The 19745-nt window shown below is 35.1% G+C and overlaps 1 protein-coding gene across 1 annotated transcript; it reads left to right on the top strand.

The window, feature by feature from the left end:
• Positions 1 to 12068: 12068 nt before the first annotated feature.
• On the top strand, positions 12069 to 18415 carry hnf4a (hepatocyte nuclear factor 4, alpha). The gene is made up of 10 exons (XM_016548996.1): positions 12069 to 12309; positions 13838 to 14012; positions 14139 to 14233; positions 14715 to 14821; positions 15233 to 15388; positions 15901 to 15988; positions 16094 to 16246; positions 16343 to 16579; positions 16904 to 17026; positions 17390 to 18415. The coding sequence occupies exons 1-10, from the start codon at positions 12195 to 12197 to the stop codon at positions 17530 to 17532; spliced, it is 1392 nt and encodes a 463-aa protein (XP_016404482.1). The 5' UTR covers positions 12069 to 12194; the 3' UTR covers positions 17533 to 18415.
• Positions 18416 to 19745: the final 1330 nt, after the last annotated feature.

The raw sequence follows: 19745 nt of genomic DNA, 5'->3' as shown, positions 1-19745 counted from the left end.
TAGTGAAATATTATTACAATTACAAAAACATTTTTATTTGAATGCATTTAAAAAAATGTCATTTATTCCTGTTATGGCAAAGCTGTATTTTAAGCAGCGATTATTCTTCAGTCTCACATGATCCTTCAGAAATCATTTTGATTTGGTGTTCATGTTGTGCTACTCAATATTTTTGGGAAACTGCAATACTTTTCCCCTCCAGGATTTGCAAAATTTGATAAATACAAATACATAAATGCTGTTTTTGTATTTCTATTTGATAAATAGAAATACAAAAACAGCATTTATTTGAAAACAAAATCTTTTGTAGCATTATAAATGTCTTGGTAACACTTTAGTTAAAGCTTTTATGCATAATGCATTATAAAAGTAGTTTTAATGCATTCATTATGCCTTGTAATGCACCTTATAATGCATTGTACAATCTCATGAATAATTGTAACCACAGTTAATACATGAACACAATTCATTGTTACACTATGCATTTTAAATTCAGTTATAATTATTTATGACAAGATATAATGTATTACAATGCACATTATGAATAATTATAATGCATTATAGCCTTCAATAACCCTTTATAATGCATTATACATAAGTAAAGTTTTACCAATGTCTTTACTCTCACATTTGATCAATGTAATGTTTTCTCGCTGAATAAAACTTTTTCTTTTTTAACAGTCATGTATGTTAAACGTTATTATCATTATTATTTATATTAAATTATTAGGATTATAACATTTATATAATACTATAAAATTTAATTATAAGAATTTTATATAGGCTACCCTTGGAGTTTAAAACAAACAATGAAGTTTAAAAGGTAGCTTTAGCACCGCTCTGGCTCATATAAATTGGCACTGGTTCTTCAGTCAATTTATTGTAGGCCTCATATGAAATATAATATTTAACAATCAGTCATCATTAAGTCAACATCTCTTAGCATCTTCTAATACACTTTGTCAAACAATTACAATCATACTGTATATGTCAACCCTTGCATGAGTTTAGTGATTAATGGCCACACATTTGTCTTAGTAGAGCTCTAGTCTGTACTGAAACATTTACATTATTGTTGCATTTTCTTGGTGACTGTGATTAAGCCGCTTTGTGGTGCAGATCACTTCAGAGCTGCTGTAATATGTTTTTTTGTGAACACAAAGAATGCACAAAGCAGTGCAGCAGTAAATCCTTCTGCAAAATGCTGCTGACACAACATCATGTAGAAGAAAGTTCAAACAACATATTAGCATACATTAACATGATCTAACACAACATGAATTAAACATGAAAAATAATTTTACAGCATTTATTAAAGTAGTTTAATGTTCATTTCTAAATACATACAAATACATTTTTTAACAGTAAAACTGCTATATATTTGCAAGATTTAAAGCAATATGAACTAGTGTGAACAATGAACAATAGTATATTTCTAAATTAAAGAAACAGTTCACCCAAAAATGTATATTTGCTTAACATATACTCACCCTGCAGGCCATCCAAGATGTAGAAGAGTTCTTCACTGGAACAGATTTGGAGAAATTTAGCATTACATCACTTGCTCACCAATGGATCAACTGCAGTGAATGGGTGCCGTCAGAATGAGAGTCCAAACAGCTGATCAAAACATTACAGTAATCCACAAGCAATCCACACAACTCAACATATACAAAAAATATTAATAAATACTTAAGACAAGACAACGTTTTACTGGATAAAGCAGGAAATAGGACTAATTTTAAAATGAATTGTGTCGTGTGGATTACCTGCGGATTATTGTGATGCTTTTATCAACTGTTTGGACTCTCATTCTGACAGCACCCATTCACTGCAGAGAATCCATTGATGAGCAAGTGATGGAATACAAAATATCTGTTCTGATGAAGAAAAACTCATCCACATTTGAGATAAACTGAGGGTTAGTACATTTTCAGTGAATTTTCATTTTTGGGTGAACTATTCCTTTAATATTAAGCTAGATATAAAGTACGCTGTAAAAATGTTAATTTTCCATGCAACTGTAACTAGCTCTTCAACCTTTATTGCCTATTCATATAAATGATTAAATAAAAAAATAAAAATGTAATTTTTAAAAATTCAAATCAAAGCTTATGTTACATTATAGCAGCATATGAGGAGTAACATGGAAGACTTGCTTGCCTGTTAGAACTTGCACAAATAGTTGACTTACAGGATCACCGTCTAAAATTAAACACAAGAAGTGCTGTTGAACACCTTTCGAGCAAGGAACACTGTTTGCCCTGAAATGCTGAGCTCCAGCTGTCAGCTCAGAGACTGTTCAAGGCCAGAACAAGCAGCCACCAAAGTCAACAAGCCACAATGGCACAAAGTGTTTGTAGAATTTCTATACTTTTAGCAACATTCCAAAGACTCTCTTCCAAGTCTGGAAATATTTGTTCCTGATCAATAGTCACAGAAGTGTTTCTTTCTCCTGATCACAGAACTCATCTCTGTTCAATATGCAGCATTACATAGAGCCTTTCAAACTGGAATTAAGCAACCAAATCCACATTTAATATTCTATACTTTTAAAGTACTGCTTAACTCTTGACTTTTTATATTATAGATTTTATTTATTTTATATGGATTTTTTATATTAGTGTAGTTGATAAATACGTTTGGGAAATTTCCATGTTCTATGCTATGCCATGCTATTCGCCACAATTATTAACAGCATTTTGCTAATTAATCTATAATAATTATGCATGTGCCTTTTAGCATTTTGCATATCAATAGAGAGACTAAACAAACATTTTAAATGGAAACTTTTTTAAAAATAATTTGTCACACTGCAGGACTATTTAAAATTAGGCCTTTTAAAAGATGAAAACAAATTGATATTTCGTTTTACATTCATATAAATCTTGATGATAAAAATAGATATACATCAGCAACAAAGAATGCCCATTGTTCACAACCAATGTACATGATATATACATCCTCTGTGCTATTTTATGCATCATGCAATGCATAAAAAAACGTAATCTTTCTTAGTTAACAGGATATACATGACTCAAAGATCGAAAATGTATAAATTGGAAATAGATTGGATGGTGGAAAGTGGGCGTTAAATATACTTCTGTTCAAAGGTTTGACGTAAGTAAAAAAATTTTTTAAAGCAAGGACACCTTAAATAGATGAAAAGTGATAGTAAAGACATTTATAATGTTACAAAAAATCTACATCAAATAAATACGGAAACATTTACCATTAAGCATCACAACATTGATAATAAGAGATGTTCCTTGAGCAGCAAATCAGCATATTAAAATGATGTCTGAAGGATCACTGAAACACAACTCGCAATTTTACTCTCTTTACTGTATTCTGGGATACAAATAAAAACATCCATGTTGAGCATTAAAGACTTCTTTCAAAAACATTTTAAAAATCTTCCCAAGCCCATATTTTTGAATGGTATATACCAGATTGGCACCAGAACAATTCTGCTAAAACTCGGCTAAATTGGCTACTAGTTAGCACTCTCCAAAACTTCAGACAGCTAACTGTAAGTGATGTCTCCGTACCATTCTCTCCTCAGCACCAGAAAACTGTTCAATTCAGAAGTATCTTCACTGACTAAACACTGGTGTCACACTCATAAAAATGACGAGTTAATGTTTCCCATCCAATTAAGGGAGAATCCAGGGGCCTCGGGAACAGGAAGTGCCAGACATGAATTATACGCTCTGTACACTTGACGCTATTAGGCCGTGCGCTCAAGCCCCCAATCAAATCTCATTGTGACAGGCATTAAGAGATTAGGTCGAGCTGCCGGTCAGAGTGTGTGAGAACGCCGGCTCCCTCACACACTCTCACACTCACAGAGACACACTGAGGACTGAATGGATAGGTCATTGTGTGGAGGAGGCTGAGGAGCCGGGGGTCCCTGCCAGCTCTCAGGACCACAGACCACTGCAGGATGTTTGAAGGACATGGCACGGGCCACTTCAACACCACACCAGGTACAGCGAGCGCAGATTCACTGCCTCTTTTAGTACAGTTGAGGCTGAAGGTTCGGGAGGTAGATTATGAGAGTTTGTTTACATCCTAAATAGAGTGGCGTTCACCAAAAATCTGTGTGACTTCGATTTCGTTTGTTGACAAGATACAACATATAGGTAAAAAAAGACATGAAAAATTGGACAGTCATTGCCCAACAATTTGGGCAGTAATGACACTTATTAGAACAACGATGATGAGACATACTGGAGCACAATGAAACATTTAAAAGCTAAAAGTTGTTGAATGTCTTCAAAACAGTCATATAGTGCAGAATATTTGACTCGATTAGATCTAGAAATTTATGGTCAGGTCAGAGTGAGAAACCAAGTCTGGTTTGGGTTTACTTCTTTATGTCAGAATGGCTGTTATGGAAAACTGACTGTGCTTATTAAAATCACTGCAGACTTGAGATTTTTGGGGATTTCAGTTGATAATTGGTGAAGTCCTTGTGGTTCTACTCAGGAAGGCCCCAACACTGAGAACTTTACAGATGTAATTGCAAGCTTTGTCCACATGAAGGTGCTACTTAATAGTATACTCGACTGTGCACACTAAAAATGTTGGGACATTCTCAGATGTGTTTCTTAAAATATCTTTAAAAATTTTCAAATGTAATTTTATCTCGGTAGGAAAAACAATCCAAGGTTGATGCAACATAGATTATATAAATGTGTCTATATATAGCAGGGTCACTATAGTTAACTAAAAACAAATCTAAAATTGAAACCATTAAAAAACATTTTTGTTAATTGAAATATAACAAATTATATATATATATATATATATATATAAACAAAAACGACTGAAAATTGGCAAAACAACAAAATTACTAAAAGTTTAACTAAAAATTAAAATGAAAACAGAAAATATAAAAATTCGAAATAAATGGATTCAAAATAAAAACTATAATAGTATCTTAATGATATTAAAATAACACTAATCGAATTACTTATTTGATTAGTGACCAAAGAATTTCACATTATAACATTTATTTGTTTTACATTTTGCAAAATTCTAAAATGTTCTATTTATTTACATTACACTTTAAATCAAATGTTCTCAGTTACTTGGAACCTACTCTATACGCCCATAATATCTGACTCCGGATGTAATCTAAAATATTAAACATGAAACTATTAATAGAATAATGACATAAGAAATGATCTGACAGTCTGATATCTGAGATTCTAAATGTGATGTATCATCACAGAAATGCCGACATCATCCAAGATTAATGAAAAACATGGGGGAAAAAAGGCTTCCAGATTCTTCTTGTGCTGAGTTTCCATTGCGTCGTTAAAGCGGTTAAATAATGATCACACTTGTAAAACACCATATTCATTATACAATTATGTACTTTGTTTTGTACTATCGTGATACTCAGACTGCAAGAAAATGACTTCAAAACAGCACAAATGAGTTAATGTACACCAAGCCCCAGTACGTTAACTTATAACAAATTTAATAACCACTTAAGACTCTTTAGCTCCGATAAACTGGGGTAAAGTTAAACTTGTTTGGGTAAAATGATCTCGAGAGCTGTACACTGTGATGAAAAGGTGATTGATTGATGATAACAAGTGAGTGATAACTGTCCACGCAGCATCACTCAGCCTGCAAATATGATTGGGTCAACAGCCAAAGCGATTCTCAGCAGAAAAACAGTTAATCATTGAAAGAGCCTTATCAGAAGATGTGATTGATTTACAAAGAGCATTGCTCTAAATGTTTATTGATGCAACTGTTTACCTGCGTGATGTGCACAGAGCTACTTGAGCTTTTGTAATGTGATGAAAGTAACAAAGAAGCTTGATCATTTCAGTAGCGTAAGTTGTCAAATAGTATGTAATCCCATAAAGCTGGGATCACTCGATAAACAAGCAGGCAAGCGATCAGGACAAAATCCTATCAGTGGCTTTATCATGTTTCTTATGTAAAGCATGACATAGAAAGTGATAAGCAGAAAGTAACAGCAAAGGTTGGCTAAATGTGACTCTTTTTTGGCAAACATATTATTACCCAATGATTTTGAGTTTTAAACTGGAATACTTTATGGAGGCTGTGCAATTTTAGGCCCTAGGGGTTTATGATTACCTAGACTACAAATACTCTGAAGGGTGAGGACTATGGGAACTTCATAGATAAGTGTCTCGGTTAATCGTTACGGAGGAGGATAGTTTTGTCTCTTAAGAAAATGGCTTTGAGTTATAAAGTATCTCTTTTAAAATCGAACACACTGCTAAAAAGACATTTACCTGACACAGTATCCAGGGTCATTATATAGTTAACTAAAACTGAAACTAAAACCATTAACAAATAATAAAAAAAAAAAATTATATACAAACTGTATATAAACTGCTAAAAATGACAAAAACACACTGCAAAATTAAATTAAAATTGAAAATGAAATTGGAAATATTAATAATAATATTAATGATAAAATAATAAGTGTATCTTGATGCTAAAATAACACGGGCAGTATCAATTTTGTTTAAATACACTGGAACTAAAATCCTGAAAATTGACATTTAAATATGCAAACATTTAAATGAAGGAGAAAAAGGTTGTCATAAAGAAGAAAGTGAATTCAAGTTGTTTTGAAAATCTGTCCATTGTTTATAAGGCTTTAGGTCTTAACTGGCCATCATAAAGCCACTAGCAACCTCATGAATTGCATCTTGGCAGGAATCACAGGTTTTGCTGGTAAATTCTCTTCATTTGCACCCGAGTTATGTATTAAAAACTTAACAAGGCTTGAACACTTGTCAGAGCAACAGATCACATGACATGATTCTCAGCTTCTTGGTGCTGACAAGAGCTTGATTAGCAAATACTTTAAATTCTTAGTTTGATTATCATCAGCTAATTAAATATACAATTAAAATTGAATATGAACCATCAAAGAAAAAAAAACAATGAAAATGTCCTAAATGCTAGGAATATTTAGCATCTGACCATCGATTTAGACTCGACAGGCCTTTAAAAAGCACCACAGCCTTACGAGACTAAAAAAAAAAGTTTAGACAGAGGGGAGGGGCATTATCCACACTTATCAGCCCCTCCACACTTAGGATAAAGATACATTTCAGCATTCTTACATTAGGTGTTATTAACACTGCAACAGTTTAAAACTACAAATAGATGTCAAAAATTATTTTTTAGAGTAAGCAAAAGTAAAGATTTTGCCCCCAAAGGGCATGAGCCGTGTGAGCTTGCAGCAGGTTACCAACCAATCTGTTGACAATCTGTTGTGTGTTCACTATGTCGCCATACTCACATATCTGTGCCATCTACCTCAGTCAATCTACAGTGGCTTTTCTACTGACCTCGAATGAGCTTTAGTAAGCATATTCCTGCCGTCTTCTCCCATTCTTATCAAATATTCAAAATCAAAAGAAAGCAAAACACTCATATTCCCACGTAAAACACATTCCCGAGTACTCCAAGAGCATGTTATTCCTTGTAGGCCACCGCTTCCCACAACATGTGCATTTCACATCCACCTTTGTAGTGCTACTTGTTATTCCCATTTGGTCAGACAGGTGAAATGAAAAGAGTCATTGGAGAGAAAGTACAAATAGGCAGTGGTTACAAATGGAGTTTGGTCAGTGGTCGGAGATCCTTATTGTGGAGATAGACAGGACTTTGTTCACAAACTGGAGTTTGAAGTTTCAAAGGGGAAAATAGGCAGAGGAGTTACATCAACCTTCTGACTTTTAGCCCCAGGCAGGCGGTATGGGTGACTGATTATAGGACATGACATCGCTGCCTCATATCACACAGAGAAGACGATCAGGGCAGGACATGTGCTATGTCATATTGTCTTCTGTGATGAGACTCAAAGTACGATTGCACCACGCTGCAGTGCGCATGTAAACGTCCGTCTTGCAACACTGATCAGATAATGGTGGAAAATGTTGACCGTTTGATGCGGGTTGCTTTGAATTTGTTGTACTGGTTCAATCTAAGGGTTCAGTGTCTGTGGCATCACTGATAGAGTAAGGAACAGGTGCGGAAATGACAGGAGGAGAAATGAGTGGTGGGACTGTGCAAAAACATTACAAATATGAAAACCATGCAAAAGTATTACAGCTGTGTTGAGGACAAGGACAGTGTTAATCATTCATTGCATATCGGTTGGCGCATAAGAGATTTTTTTTAAATCAACATGAAGATGAATACTATAAACGTAGAATTATTAATTAAAAATAAATTCAGTTGAATTGCACAACAGGGAAAGTGTAAGTAACTGTTTTTATAAGAAAACATCTTCAATGCAGTCTGTCAATTAATATGCGGTCAAAATAAAATAAAATAATAAACCATTTAAAAGCATTATGGGTGTGACTGAACGTTATTAATTAAAAACAATGACAGTGTTTGATAATGCATTGCCTTAGACATTAGTTGGTGGAAAACAGATTTTTTAAATCAATATGAGGAAAAAAATATTATTAATTAAACATCAATTAAATGTAATTGTATAAGAGGGAAAGTGTATAACTTTAATAAAGTAACTGTATTACAAGAACAAACCTTCCCTTCAGACTGTCAATTAATATGTGGTCATAAAAGCAAAAAATAAATAAATAAAAGAATACTATGTCAACAAAATAAATAATTCCAATAAAGTGTTTTACATTACTATAAAGTTTAAAATCAATTAAATAGATTTATCCATAAATATTTTACTCAAAAATCTAAATGTCCTGTTTTCAAATCAAATAATTAATTTACACCTATGGCCTGCCGTGTTAATAAAAGTACACGAGTGACACAAATACCAGTTAATGAATACATAGCTAAACCAACTGTTTTCTTACTCCACATCAGCACATCCTGCAGATGTGTATCTGTTAAATAGGTGTGTACACCAAGAGGCTTTTGCCCATGTGAGGTAATGATCTAATGTAGTTATCTACGCCTGCTTGCTCTGATCGCTGAGGCGCATGTGAGAAAGGGCCATAACTTTACAGATTATATTTTATAGAGGTCATTCCTCAGAAACATGGAGATGTGTGCTGCGATAAGGAATTTAATGGTGACTCAGATAAGATTTGTCCATTGAGTCATTCCTGTACACTGATTGTCATTACTCAGGTTAATTACTGGAGAAGTGAAGTCATCTTGTACAGAAATAAAGAAGACTACGTGTTCCTGATCTACAGTATAGGCTAAAAAGTCGGCAACTTCTTCTAGATTTATTTTGAGATGTACGAGTCAAACATCATCCGGTCAAAGCTTTAGGCAAGACACAACCATACAGACACTTCTTCTTGTGAATATAATTAACTTTTTATATCTCTATGAATATGCAAGTGTCTAATGTATTCAGAACCAGCTATCTTGTAAGTTTAGGTGTTTTCCAGCCGGTTTAAAACCAGCTCAGCACTTTTAGTCCACAGAGATGGTCAGGTGGGATCTGCCATTTACAGACAGTAAACAATGTCTGGGGTGTTTTAGCAAGCTCAACATAAAATACATAATCCCACATTCTCATTAAATTTCATGCGGTGGAGTAATTTAATTTAAACATAAAACAAACACGAAACACTACTGTGACACACCTATTACAGCAATGAAGTATCTCAAACAAACTTGATTTAAACAGCAAGAATCTAGGTTGTTCATCTGACAGTATAGCTACAGTAGCTCTATATTCTCTATATAGGCAGGTGGATTTTACAGGCTCCAGGGCAGGTCTGAACTGAGGAACGATGACCCATGGTTTGTTCTGTTGCTTTCTACTCTTCAAATATACATACTTGCCTCTGTTTGCACTGGCCCTGATACTTACGTACTTGAAGTTGGTACTTGCGTAATTGTTACATCAAATCTTCCTGTTTGAGTAACAAATAGATTTATCCACTCCCAAAAGAGTTGGGGAAAATATAGATTGTTCTACAGATTTGGCATTACAATATGTACAGAGACGATCATCTCAGTTTTTCTAATCTCAAGGTCATTTAGAGACTGTTTTGTCAGAATCTTAAAAAAAAAAAAAAACTCTTAAAAAAATAAAAGGTTCCAAAAGGGGGTTTCACAGCAATGCCTTTTTGGATTCCTCAAATATTTTTTTTTCTTAGTGTGAAGAACATTTTAATAATCTAATCAACCTTTTTGCAATGGGAAGGTTCCATGGATGTTAATGTTTTTTTTTCATGGAACTATAGATGCCAATAAAGACCCTTTCTTTTTAAGAGTATAGTTTGAATGCCAAGTCTTGAATGCCAATATGTGGAGATAATAACAGATGCCACCAAAGCTTAAAAATGTTAGAAATTTTAATGGGAAAGGAATAAAATAATATGTAATATAACAGAGTAATGTAAAAGAAAAAAAACTTACTGTATACGTTGTTTTAACAGGACAATACATGCAATTCTACAGTAAAACGCTAAAAAAAAAGAACAGTATGAATTGTCATACAATTTACAGTAAGAGTTACAGTAAAATAAATAAATAAATGAATGAAATGTATTTATTGACTACTAATTTAACTACTAACTACCCATTTTTACTACGCGTACAGTGCTGTTCAAAAGTATGGGATCAGTAAGATTTTTTATGTTTTTTGAAGAAGTTTCTTATACTCATCAAGGCTGCATTTATTTTATGAAAAATACAGAAAAAAAATTTATGTTATGAAATATTACTGCAATTTAAAATAACAGTTTTCTATTTTAATACACTTTAAAATATAATTTATTCCTGTGAAGCAAAGCTGAATTTTCAGCATCATTGCTCCAGTCTTCAGTGTCACGTGATCCTTTAGAAATCATTCTAATAAGCTGATTTATAATCAGTGCTGGAAACAGTTGTGCTGCTTATTTTTGGGACTTGTGATACTTTTTTCAGGATTCTTTGGTAAATAAAAAGTTAAAAAGAACAGTGTTGTGTTGTAATAATGTAAAATATGTGAAAAATACTGTGTTTTTCGAACAACCTAGTATGAGAGCCTGTTGTAGTACACCCCCAAAACAAAATCAAGACTTTGTAAAAGAGCATAATAGGAGCCCTTTAAAATAAAAATTTTGTGTTACAATATACACTACTATCCAAAAGTTTGGGGTCAGCAAATTTTTGAAAGAAATTAACCCTTTTATTCCACAATGATGTGTTAAATGGATAAAAAGTGATAGTAAAGACATTTATTGTTAGAAAAGATTTGAAATTACATTTTAAAGTATATTAACATAGGAAAGCAATATTAGAAATTGCAATAATATTTCACAATATCACTGTTTTTTCTGTATTTTTGATCAAATAAATACAGCCTTGATGAGCATAAGAGACTTCTTTAAAAAACATAAAAAATATTTCTGATCCCAAACTTTTGAACGCCAGTGTATATTACCATTATATTGACATATGAGATTAAAATGTCCAGAAACATTACTTTTTACAGTGAATTTCTGGCAACACAGCTGTCTGTGTGTTATCACAAATTCATCTAGATATTTTACTGCCTACCAAATGCTAGTTTAGCACAGGTTTGATGAGAAGTAAACAATCTCTTCTGTACAACAGGAATGGAGTTGTGCATCACGTGCACATGCAGAATGTTCAACAGAACAATGAGCTCTTTTACATAAAGGCCACAAATTTTACTCTGTGTGAGTTATTGCTGTTGTTTATTGTGCTAGAATTAACAGAGATTTAGCAAACACGTAATTTGCACGTTGCAATGCGGACCACTTACTTTCAATCTTATACATTAGAGTCAAATACGAGTGACTTTTTCCATAGTGTCTAATATGTGTCAAGACCCAGACAGTCATCTTTCTTGACCCCTAAAGCCCTTGTTAGGGAACTGAGATAGAAAGCATAGTGTTGAGACTGGCTATATTTTCTAGTAGTCAATTTAGGGCATTGAGACAAAAAATAAGACAGTAAAACCCCCTGTTTGTCTCCGTCTCTGAAAAAACAACTCTGATTTAGCACTTTAATCATTAACATAAGAGCCATCCCACTTCAGAATGGGGCCGTGCCCTGGGAGGAGGCCCGAACTGTCAATCACAGCAAGCCTCATCTTTGCCCTTGAGGACATGGCCCCTGTCACTCAGAGGTGTCTACCCCTCCAAGAGGAGGGGCTTGGCCTATGAGGGGGTGTCCAAATGCTGTGGAGAGGACAAGTCTTTCTCCCCAGCATCAGGTAGCTGAGAATGCGTTTGTCCAAACCACTAGTAGACATGGAGATGGCAGACTATAGCGAGGCCTTGGACCCAGCCTACACCACCCTGGAGTTTGAGAACATGCAAGTGCTTGCGATGAGCACAGGTGAGTCATCCGCTCAGACCCGCAGTGAACTTTGAGACCTTTAGTGACTTATATAGGCTAGTATATAGTATATGGTCAAGTGTGGGAGGCAGATGTTTAACAGAGTTATAGTTAAGTGCCAATTGGCAAGTTCGTAACCTTTTGCACAGAACACCCAATACTGATTGTAAAAGCCAATACAAAATTAATTTTTCAGGAGAAGATAAGAAGCACAGCATGCTTTGTCCTGCAGACAGGGTACTCTACAAGGAGAAGAGGTTCATTCATCTCCTCTAGCTTGTTCTCATACAGTCGGCTTGGGATAAAATGACTTGTTTGGATAGTATTTCAAGAGAAGTTTGACACCAGGATGAATGATTACTGAGCAAAGAGGGTGTCATGTAAATGTTTCGCAGCCAAGTCTCCCATGTCTAGGTTTTGTGAAACAAATTGATATCCAACGAGTATCGACCTGACAAAGTAATCTAATATGTATGGTAGTTATATTTAGGTAAAGCAGTTAGAGTCCAATTTATAAAATGTTTACATTTGAGTTAGATTGACATTTGAAAATAAAATGTAATATTGAAGTTACATTGTCATTCATTGTAGAGGGTGTTTATTCAACAGTATATTTAAATTATTTATAATATAATTTTATAAAATTATAACTTTTTTGTAATTATGAAATACTACAGCCAATATTTTACATTTTAACATTTTTAAATCAAATATATTTAAGCACAACAGTTTAGGGGAAATCACAAATTATTCTACATTTAGATGATCACCAAATAATCACTTACACTGATGAGCCATTTAACAACGTTTTGCCTTTGATCATTGCTTGGGTTTTAATGTAATTATCTTTGATTACCTCTAACATAATAAAAAACATTTAACAACTCGCACATCTTTTGAAATTATTAACGTTTAAATTATTTCTGTCATCAACATAAAATCGAATCACTATCGTCATAATCTTTTTTTAAATCAAACTGACCCATAAGAATCATATGTTACTGTTAATTTTTTTGTTACATTTGTTAAGTTAGGTCATCAAGAACACTAATTAGCGTTCACATAATCTAAGATGATCTTGTTGTAGCTTTTGTACAGGTTTAGCACTAATCACTTCTGGATTACTTAGCAAACAGCCCTTTCCAGCTCATGTTCATGATGATGATTCACTGCCAATTGATTTAGCTATAAAAATGTCTTTTTGAGAGTATTTTTCACCCCATGACCTTTCCCCTATTTACTTTAACTCTGATTGGTCTGGAATCAGGAGTCTGACTGGTTCAATCTGCAACCCAGATATTTAAGTCTCATTCAGAAAAAGAAGTGTTTCACGGCATTACATAAACTTAATGGGTTTTCAAGCCAAAAAAATAGTGTGAGAACGTAGAGCTGCTTAAAATCGACTCTGGGATTTTAAGCAGCTCTTCTTTCTCACACAATTTTTTTTGGCTTGAAATTAATAGTTAAAAACAGAAAAGAGAATTTAAATCACTTGTGACACTAAATTCAAGATCCTCCATGATTTCAGACTCCTCGCCAGCTGAGAGTGCCAACATGAATGTTGCCAACCATTTAGGGGCCGGCACCCTATGTGCCATCTGTGGGGACCGGGCCACAGGAAAGCACTACGGAGCCTCCAGCTGTGACGGATGCAAGGGGTTCTTCAGACGCAGCGTACGCAAAAACCACATGTATTCCTGCAGGTCAGAAACCTAACTTTTGGCTACATTTTGCAAACATAATGCCATAATTCTGCATAACAGACCATGTTTCCATCCAATTTATCCAATGTCAAAGTAAATCTCTGACTTCTTTATGCTTCCATACAGATTTAACAGACAGTGCATAGTGGACAAAGACAAGAGAAATCAGTGCCGGTACTGCAGACTAAAGAAATGTTTTCGAGCTGGGATGAAGAAGGAAGGTATTTGTTCATGCTGTAAGACTTTATTTATATAATGCTGTTAAAGAACTAAAAAACAGATTAAATCCCCCTGCCCTGTTTGGGAGGTTAGGGGATGAGGTGGCGCAAATGGGAGATGTTGCAACAGCAGGGAAAGAGTTAGCGAGAGACATTTTGTTAATGTTCACTCAACAATGCACTGAGGTCTATGTCTGGTTTATGCTGAACAAACAGTTTAGAGCCATCATAACTGCACACTGATAAAAAAAAAGAAAAAAAAAAGCGCAACCTTGAGGACTCCCCCCTCTCACAAAGTCAGCAAATATCTCTCATCTCTGCAATCTCAACTGGTCGTAAGAACTGGTTCACTAATACTGATAATGAAAGAGTATATTTCAGTGGTTTAACCAGAGCTGTTTTTTGTTTAAAATAAACCTTCTATGTGTATTTGTATTAAATTGAATGTTAATTTGCTGATTAAAAGTGTTTTTCTCATTCTCAGCTGTGCAGAATGAAAGAGACAGGATTAGCACCAGAAGATCCAGCTATGAAGACAGCAGCTTACCCTCCATAAACGCACTCATTCAGGCTGATGTCCTTTCTAGACAGGTACACAGTGTGATTCAAATCTAGGTTCAAATCACAAGGTGAATTGTGTAAAATATGTTCTCTTAACCCAGTTTAACATGAAGAGACTATAAGTAATACATCTGTAGGTTGATTCCTCTGAAAAAGTGTAAACACTGTGGCACAGCTATCAAAACATTGCCCTGTTTGTTTGAGCATTCCAATTAGAACCGCATAGCAACACATGCTCAACCAATGGCATGGGTTTGGGGCATGACTGTCTGACCAATGGTAAACCGGGAGATTGTTTTGGAAACCCGTTCGGAAACAGTCAATATTTCTGCAGTTTCACTGGGTGTAGCTAGAGGCACAGAAATGACTAAATTCACCTTTAAAATATATTATATGATTTACATTTATAAATGTAAAATTCTCCCATATGCTTCTACGCAGATCTCATCACCTGGTCCTATCTTGAATGGCGACATCAGAACGAAGAAGGTAGCCACTATAACTGATGTGTGCGAGTCTATGAAACAGCAGCTGCTGGTGCTGGTTGAATGGGCTAAATACATCCCAGCATTCTGTGACCTTCCCCTGGATGATCAGGTAAGATCCCTCTTATTAAGAGGTAAGAACGTCTTATTTAGCTGAAAATGCATTCATATCTATGAAATATATATATATATTAGGAGTACTCCTAATATATATATTTCATAGATATTAATGCCAGCTGGCTCATATTTTTTATATCAGTCGGAAAAAAAGTTCAGAGATCTTTCATTTGGGTGGTTAATGTATTTAGATGGCTCAGGTTAGAATATGATGAGCTGGTTTGAAAGTTACATCTCTTCTTGAGACATTCAGAATCATTAACATGCTGAGCACTGAGGCATGATAACTGATCAGTGTTTTAGCTGTGGGTGAGAGTGCCTCAAACCGCATCTTCTCACACAAACATACACGTGAAAACACACATGCGCATACAGGCATGAAGACCAACCTAATTTTGCCTCTAAAAATACTTAAAAAATATCTACATTTAATCTTAAGTTAAAAAATGAGATGATATGGTTATAAAAAGGGCTCTAACCAAACAAACGCTTGTTCATTTGTCTCAGGTGGCTTTACTGCGAGCTCATGCTGGAGAACATCTCCTGCTAGGAGCTGCCAAACGCTCCATGCTGTATAAGGACATTTTACTATTAGGTACGTTTTTTAAGCAAGACACATTGGAAATGTGGATATGACAGTCTTCTGGACTCAAGCTATTTTACTAATGTTTTACCTCACAATTTTCCATGATTCTCGCAGGTAATGATCATATAATTCCACGAAATTGCCCCGAATTGGAGGTGAGCCGTGTGGCTGTAAGGATCCTTGACGAGTTAGTCCTTCCCTTCCAGGATCTCCAGATCGATGACAATGAATATGCCTGTTTGAAGGCCATTGTATTTTTCGATCCAGGTAGATAAATTTTCCTAAAAAAGAGACAAAACAGATCAGAATATCAAGTGAGTTTTCAAACTGATCTAATGTGATGATCTTTCACTACTCACGTAGATGCCAAAGGTTTAAGCGACCCAAGCAAGATCAAACGCATGCGATACCAAGTTCAAGTTAGTTTGGAGGACTACATAAATGACCGGCAGTACGATTCGCGAGGACGGTTCGGCGAGCTACTACTTCTGTTGCCAACGCTACAGAGTATCACCTGGCAAATGATCGAGCAAATCCAATTTGTTAAATTGTTTGGAATGGCGAAGATAGACAACCTGCTACAAGAGATGCTTCTAGGAGGTAACTGATTTCTGTTAATGAAATGAAATTTTTGTAGAAAAGTGCAAGTCATGGTTATCAGACAATTGTGGCACAGCGCTGTATATAAATGACCCTTAACTTTGGATAGCAGTCAAAAGCTGCAATATCTGAGATGCATGATAAACATCTGGGAACAACAGGAATAACTTGTTATAAAAGATAAAAAAGGCAGCCTATAACTACCGGTTTCTTAATAATCTGCTCTACATAGATCATATAGACTGAAAAAACAAGTTCCTACTTGATTCAGATTTGTAAATGATCTTCCCAATCAGAGATTTAATGACTCTCTTTTTCTGTCAGGTTCTGCTAATGAAGCTCCTCATGCCCATCATTCTCTACACCCACATCTGGTCCAGGAGCACCTCAGTAACAATGTCATAGTCACCACAAACATGGCCATTCCTATTCACAATGGCCAGATGTGTAAGTAACTCTATCTTCTTGAACCAAGTGAAAGAACATTTGTTATGAAGGAAGACCTAACAGAAAATATAGGTCCTTAAAATGTGAAAACCAGGTAGTCAGGGACAAACAGGCTTGTTGGAGTAATCCTTGCCAAAATCGTAGAAACTAATCAGGCTTATTTTGTCAAAGACGGCTACTGTAATGCTTTTCTACCCTAATGCCTTCAGAAATTTCATAAGCGTGCTTATTTTGTGTCAACCAATGATTTCTTTCTTTCGCATGTTATCATGCTATGCAAATTATGTTTATTTAAGGTTTCATAATACCCCTATGTGGACCTTGATTTAATGTATCCTCTTGTTTTTTGTTTTTTCCAAACAGCAACTCCGGAAACTCCAATCCCATCTCCCCCGACAGCCTCAGGTTCTGATCATTACAAAATGGCACCGGGGGTTATAGCCACAGTGCCAAAGCAACCAAGCTCCATCCCTCAACCAACCATCACCAAACAAGAGGCCATCTGAGTGCACAGAGAAATACAGATCAAGTTTTTAACTTGTTACTATGAATAGGCTGTGCTGAGTGTGACAATTCATTCTCATAGGCATCTGGACACAGTAACACTGACATTTATATTCACTAGCTGTTAAATTTAAGGTTTTTAGAAAAGACACAGTGAAATTGTTCAGAATTTCCTATTTTAAGAACTTTAGACCAAAATAGTTGAGTTTAAAGGTGTGCAGCAATCACACTTTAAATCTATATGTTCATCCCATCTCATTTGTTTGCTGTATGTATGTTTTAGAATGAACTAGTGGTGCATATTTATACAACCCAAGGAGTCACAACAGAATTTAAAAAGTCAGAAAAGACCATATTATACAAAGGATATGCAAGTTTTATTCTCCTTTCAAGGAGAGTTTGAGTTCCATAAATGTTACAGCAGGCCTGAATGTGATCAGATGTTTGTTTTGTTGTACAGTATTTTAACAGCTTGCTTCTGGCTCTTATAGTACTTTTACGGTAGCATAATAGAATACATAACATTTTGTGCCTTGGAAATATTGTTATTTACCAAAATGCTGGTAATTATTTTATGTATGCTAAGAGTATGTGCATTTCATATTTTTCTGTTTGTGCCATACTTCAATTGTAAATATAATGATTTCCTTTTTTTCATAAAAGGATTTAGTCTCTTCTAATTCATGATTTTAGGATTAAAAAAAAAAAAAGTCTCCTGTTCAACCCCTTAACTGTAACTAGTGATGTGTATGTATGCATACAGTAAGAGAATGTCACACTCATTTATAGTTTTACATGTTGGTCATTTACTGCCAATTTACAATGACTGCCTTCAGGGAGAAGGGTAATTTCAAACTTGCAATGTGAACTGATATTAAATGTCAAGGCTATATTTTTACATAAAAGCGTGCTGTTGTTTCTTTCCATTCATATCTCTATAATTATCTTTTTGAATCTTATCTTGAGGTCACACAAGCTGCTATATAATAACGTTATACACGTTATAACGTATTTCTATATAATAACGTTTTTAAACAGCATCCACCATAATTTCAGTGGGTGGTCTGAACTAACATCTCAAATAATCCTTTTTATTTTTTATATACCCTCCTAGATAATCCAACTTAAACCAGTCTAAAATGGTTTGTTGGTCTGGACTAGTACAATTTTCAGAGAAATATCAGGTCAGGCTAGAAGACCAGATAAAATCCAGCAAAGTAAGACTGGTTTAAGATTTTTTATTTTTTTATTTTTCAGCAGGCACTTAAACTGTGATCATGCATACGCCATTTCCTTCCGAATTTAAAGCCTTACTCAATGGCAAAAGTTTTTCAGAGGAACTTTTCAGGCTCGTAATCATCTCCAGCTGTAAAACCTGCTTCAAAACAAGATGATAAAAGTAAGTGTACGTGGCAGAGAATGGTCAAGGATTTTTAGTGCTGGGGGTGTGTGCTTCTTAACACTGATAACAGACAATAAAACAATTCATAAAGCAGGCGCCTTTACTGATAGTTTCTCTTAAGAAATCTTTGTCAGGAATGATATAACCAGATGTGCCAGTTATTGAATGAACCTCACGTTAATCACATCTATAATTCAATAAACCTAGTGTCAAGTAGCTTTCAAGATATAATGTTGTGATTGGTTGTCAAGGCAGCCAATCAGAATTTAGCAGCCTCTGTCTCTGATTGGCTGGAATTATGGCACATTGTAAGGCTGGGTTGTGTTGAGCACGCGAGCTGTTGGCATTAAGCCAGCACAGAGGGCGGGCATCGGGTGAACAAGCTAGTGAAACGTTGCATGGGCAAAAGAGAAGGTCTGCACACATCCAAAAACGTATTTTAAATGCAAAATTGATTTCCGTGCGCTCGAAAGACTTTTTTCTTTGCGAAACGAACATTTTCTCCACAAACTCAGATCGCGCGTGTGCAAAATGCACTTTTGTGCGCTCAAAATATGATCTTTCGCGCGCAGAATTGTGGCAGAAATGTAAGCCCATAGGGGTACTCCAGGACAGGTTTGAGAACCACTGGCTTAGTTCAACATTTTTTATTTCATAACTGTTTCGAACACCTAGGGTACTTCGATGGGACAGAATGTAACAAGGTGTGGCCAATAAAAGCATATGAAAAGTAAAAGTCGATTTTTTTATAACCAAAACCAACGCCACTTTTGCTTAAATCCCCGTCCTTACCTGTACCGCGTCTGTAAACAA

Source organism: Sinocyclocheilus rhinocerous, unplaced genomic scaffold, assembly GCF_001515625.1.
Source record: "Sinocyclocheilus rhinocerous isolate Xijiao unplaced genomic scaffold, SAMN03320098_v1.1 scaffold72, whole genome shotgun sequence".
Lineage (NCBI taxonomy): Eukaryota > Metazoa > Chordata > Actinopteri > Cypriniformes > Cyprinidae > Sinocyclocheilus > Sinocyclocheilus rhinocerous.
The sequence above is the reverse complement of the archived record's forward strand: the minus strand, read 5'-3'. Positions and strand labels throughout refer to the sequence as shown.

Excerpts from the sequence above, each read along its gene's own strand:
- hnf4a (XM_016548996.1), top strand. The coding sequence starts at position 12,195 with ATGCGTTTGTCCAAACCACTAGTAGACATGGAGATGGCAGACTATAGC. Across the intron at positions 15,389-15,900 it reads ACCTTCCCCTGGATGATCAG|GTGGCTTTACTGCGAGCTCA; the intron begins GTAAGATCCCTC and ends CATTTGTCTCAG. Across the intron at positions 15,989-16,093 it reads TAAGGACATTTTACTATTAG|GTAATGATCATATAATTCCA; the intron begins GTACGTTTTTTA and ends TGATTCTCGCAG.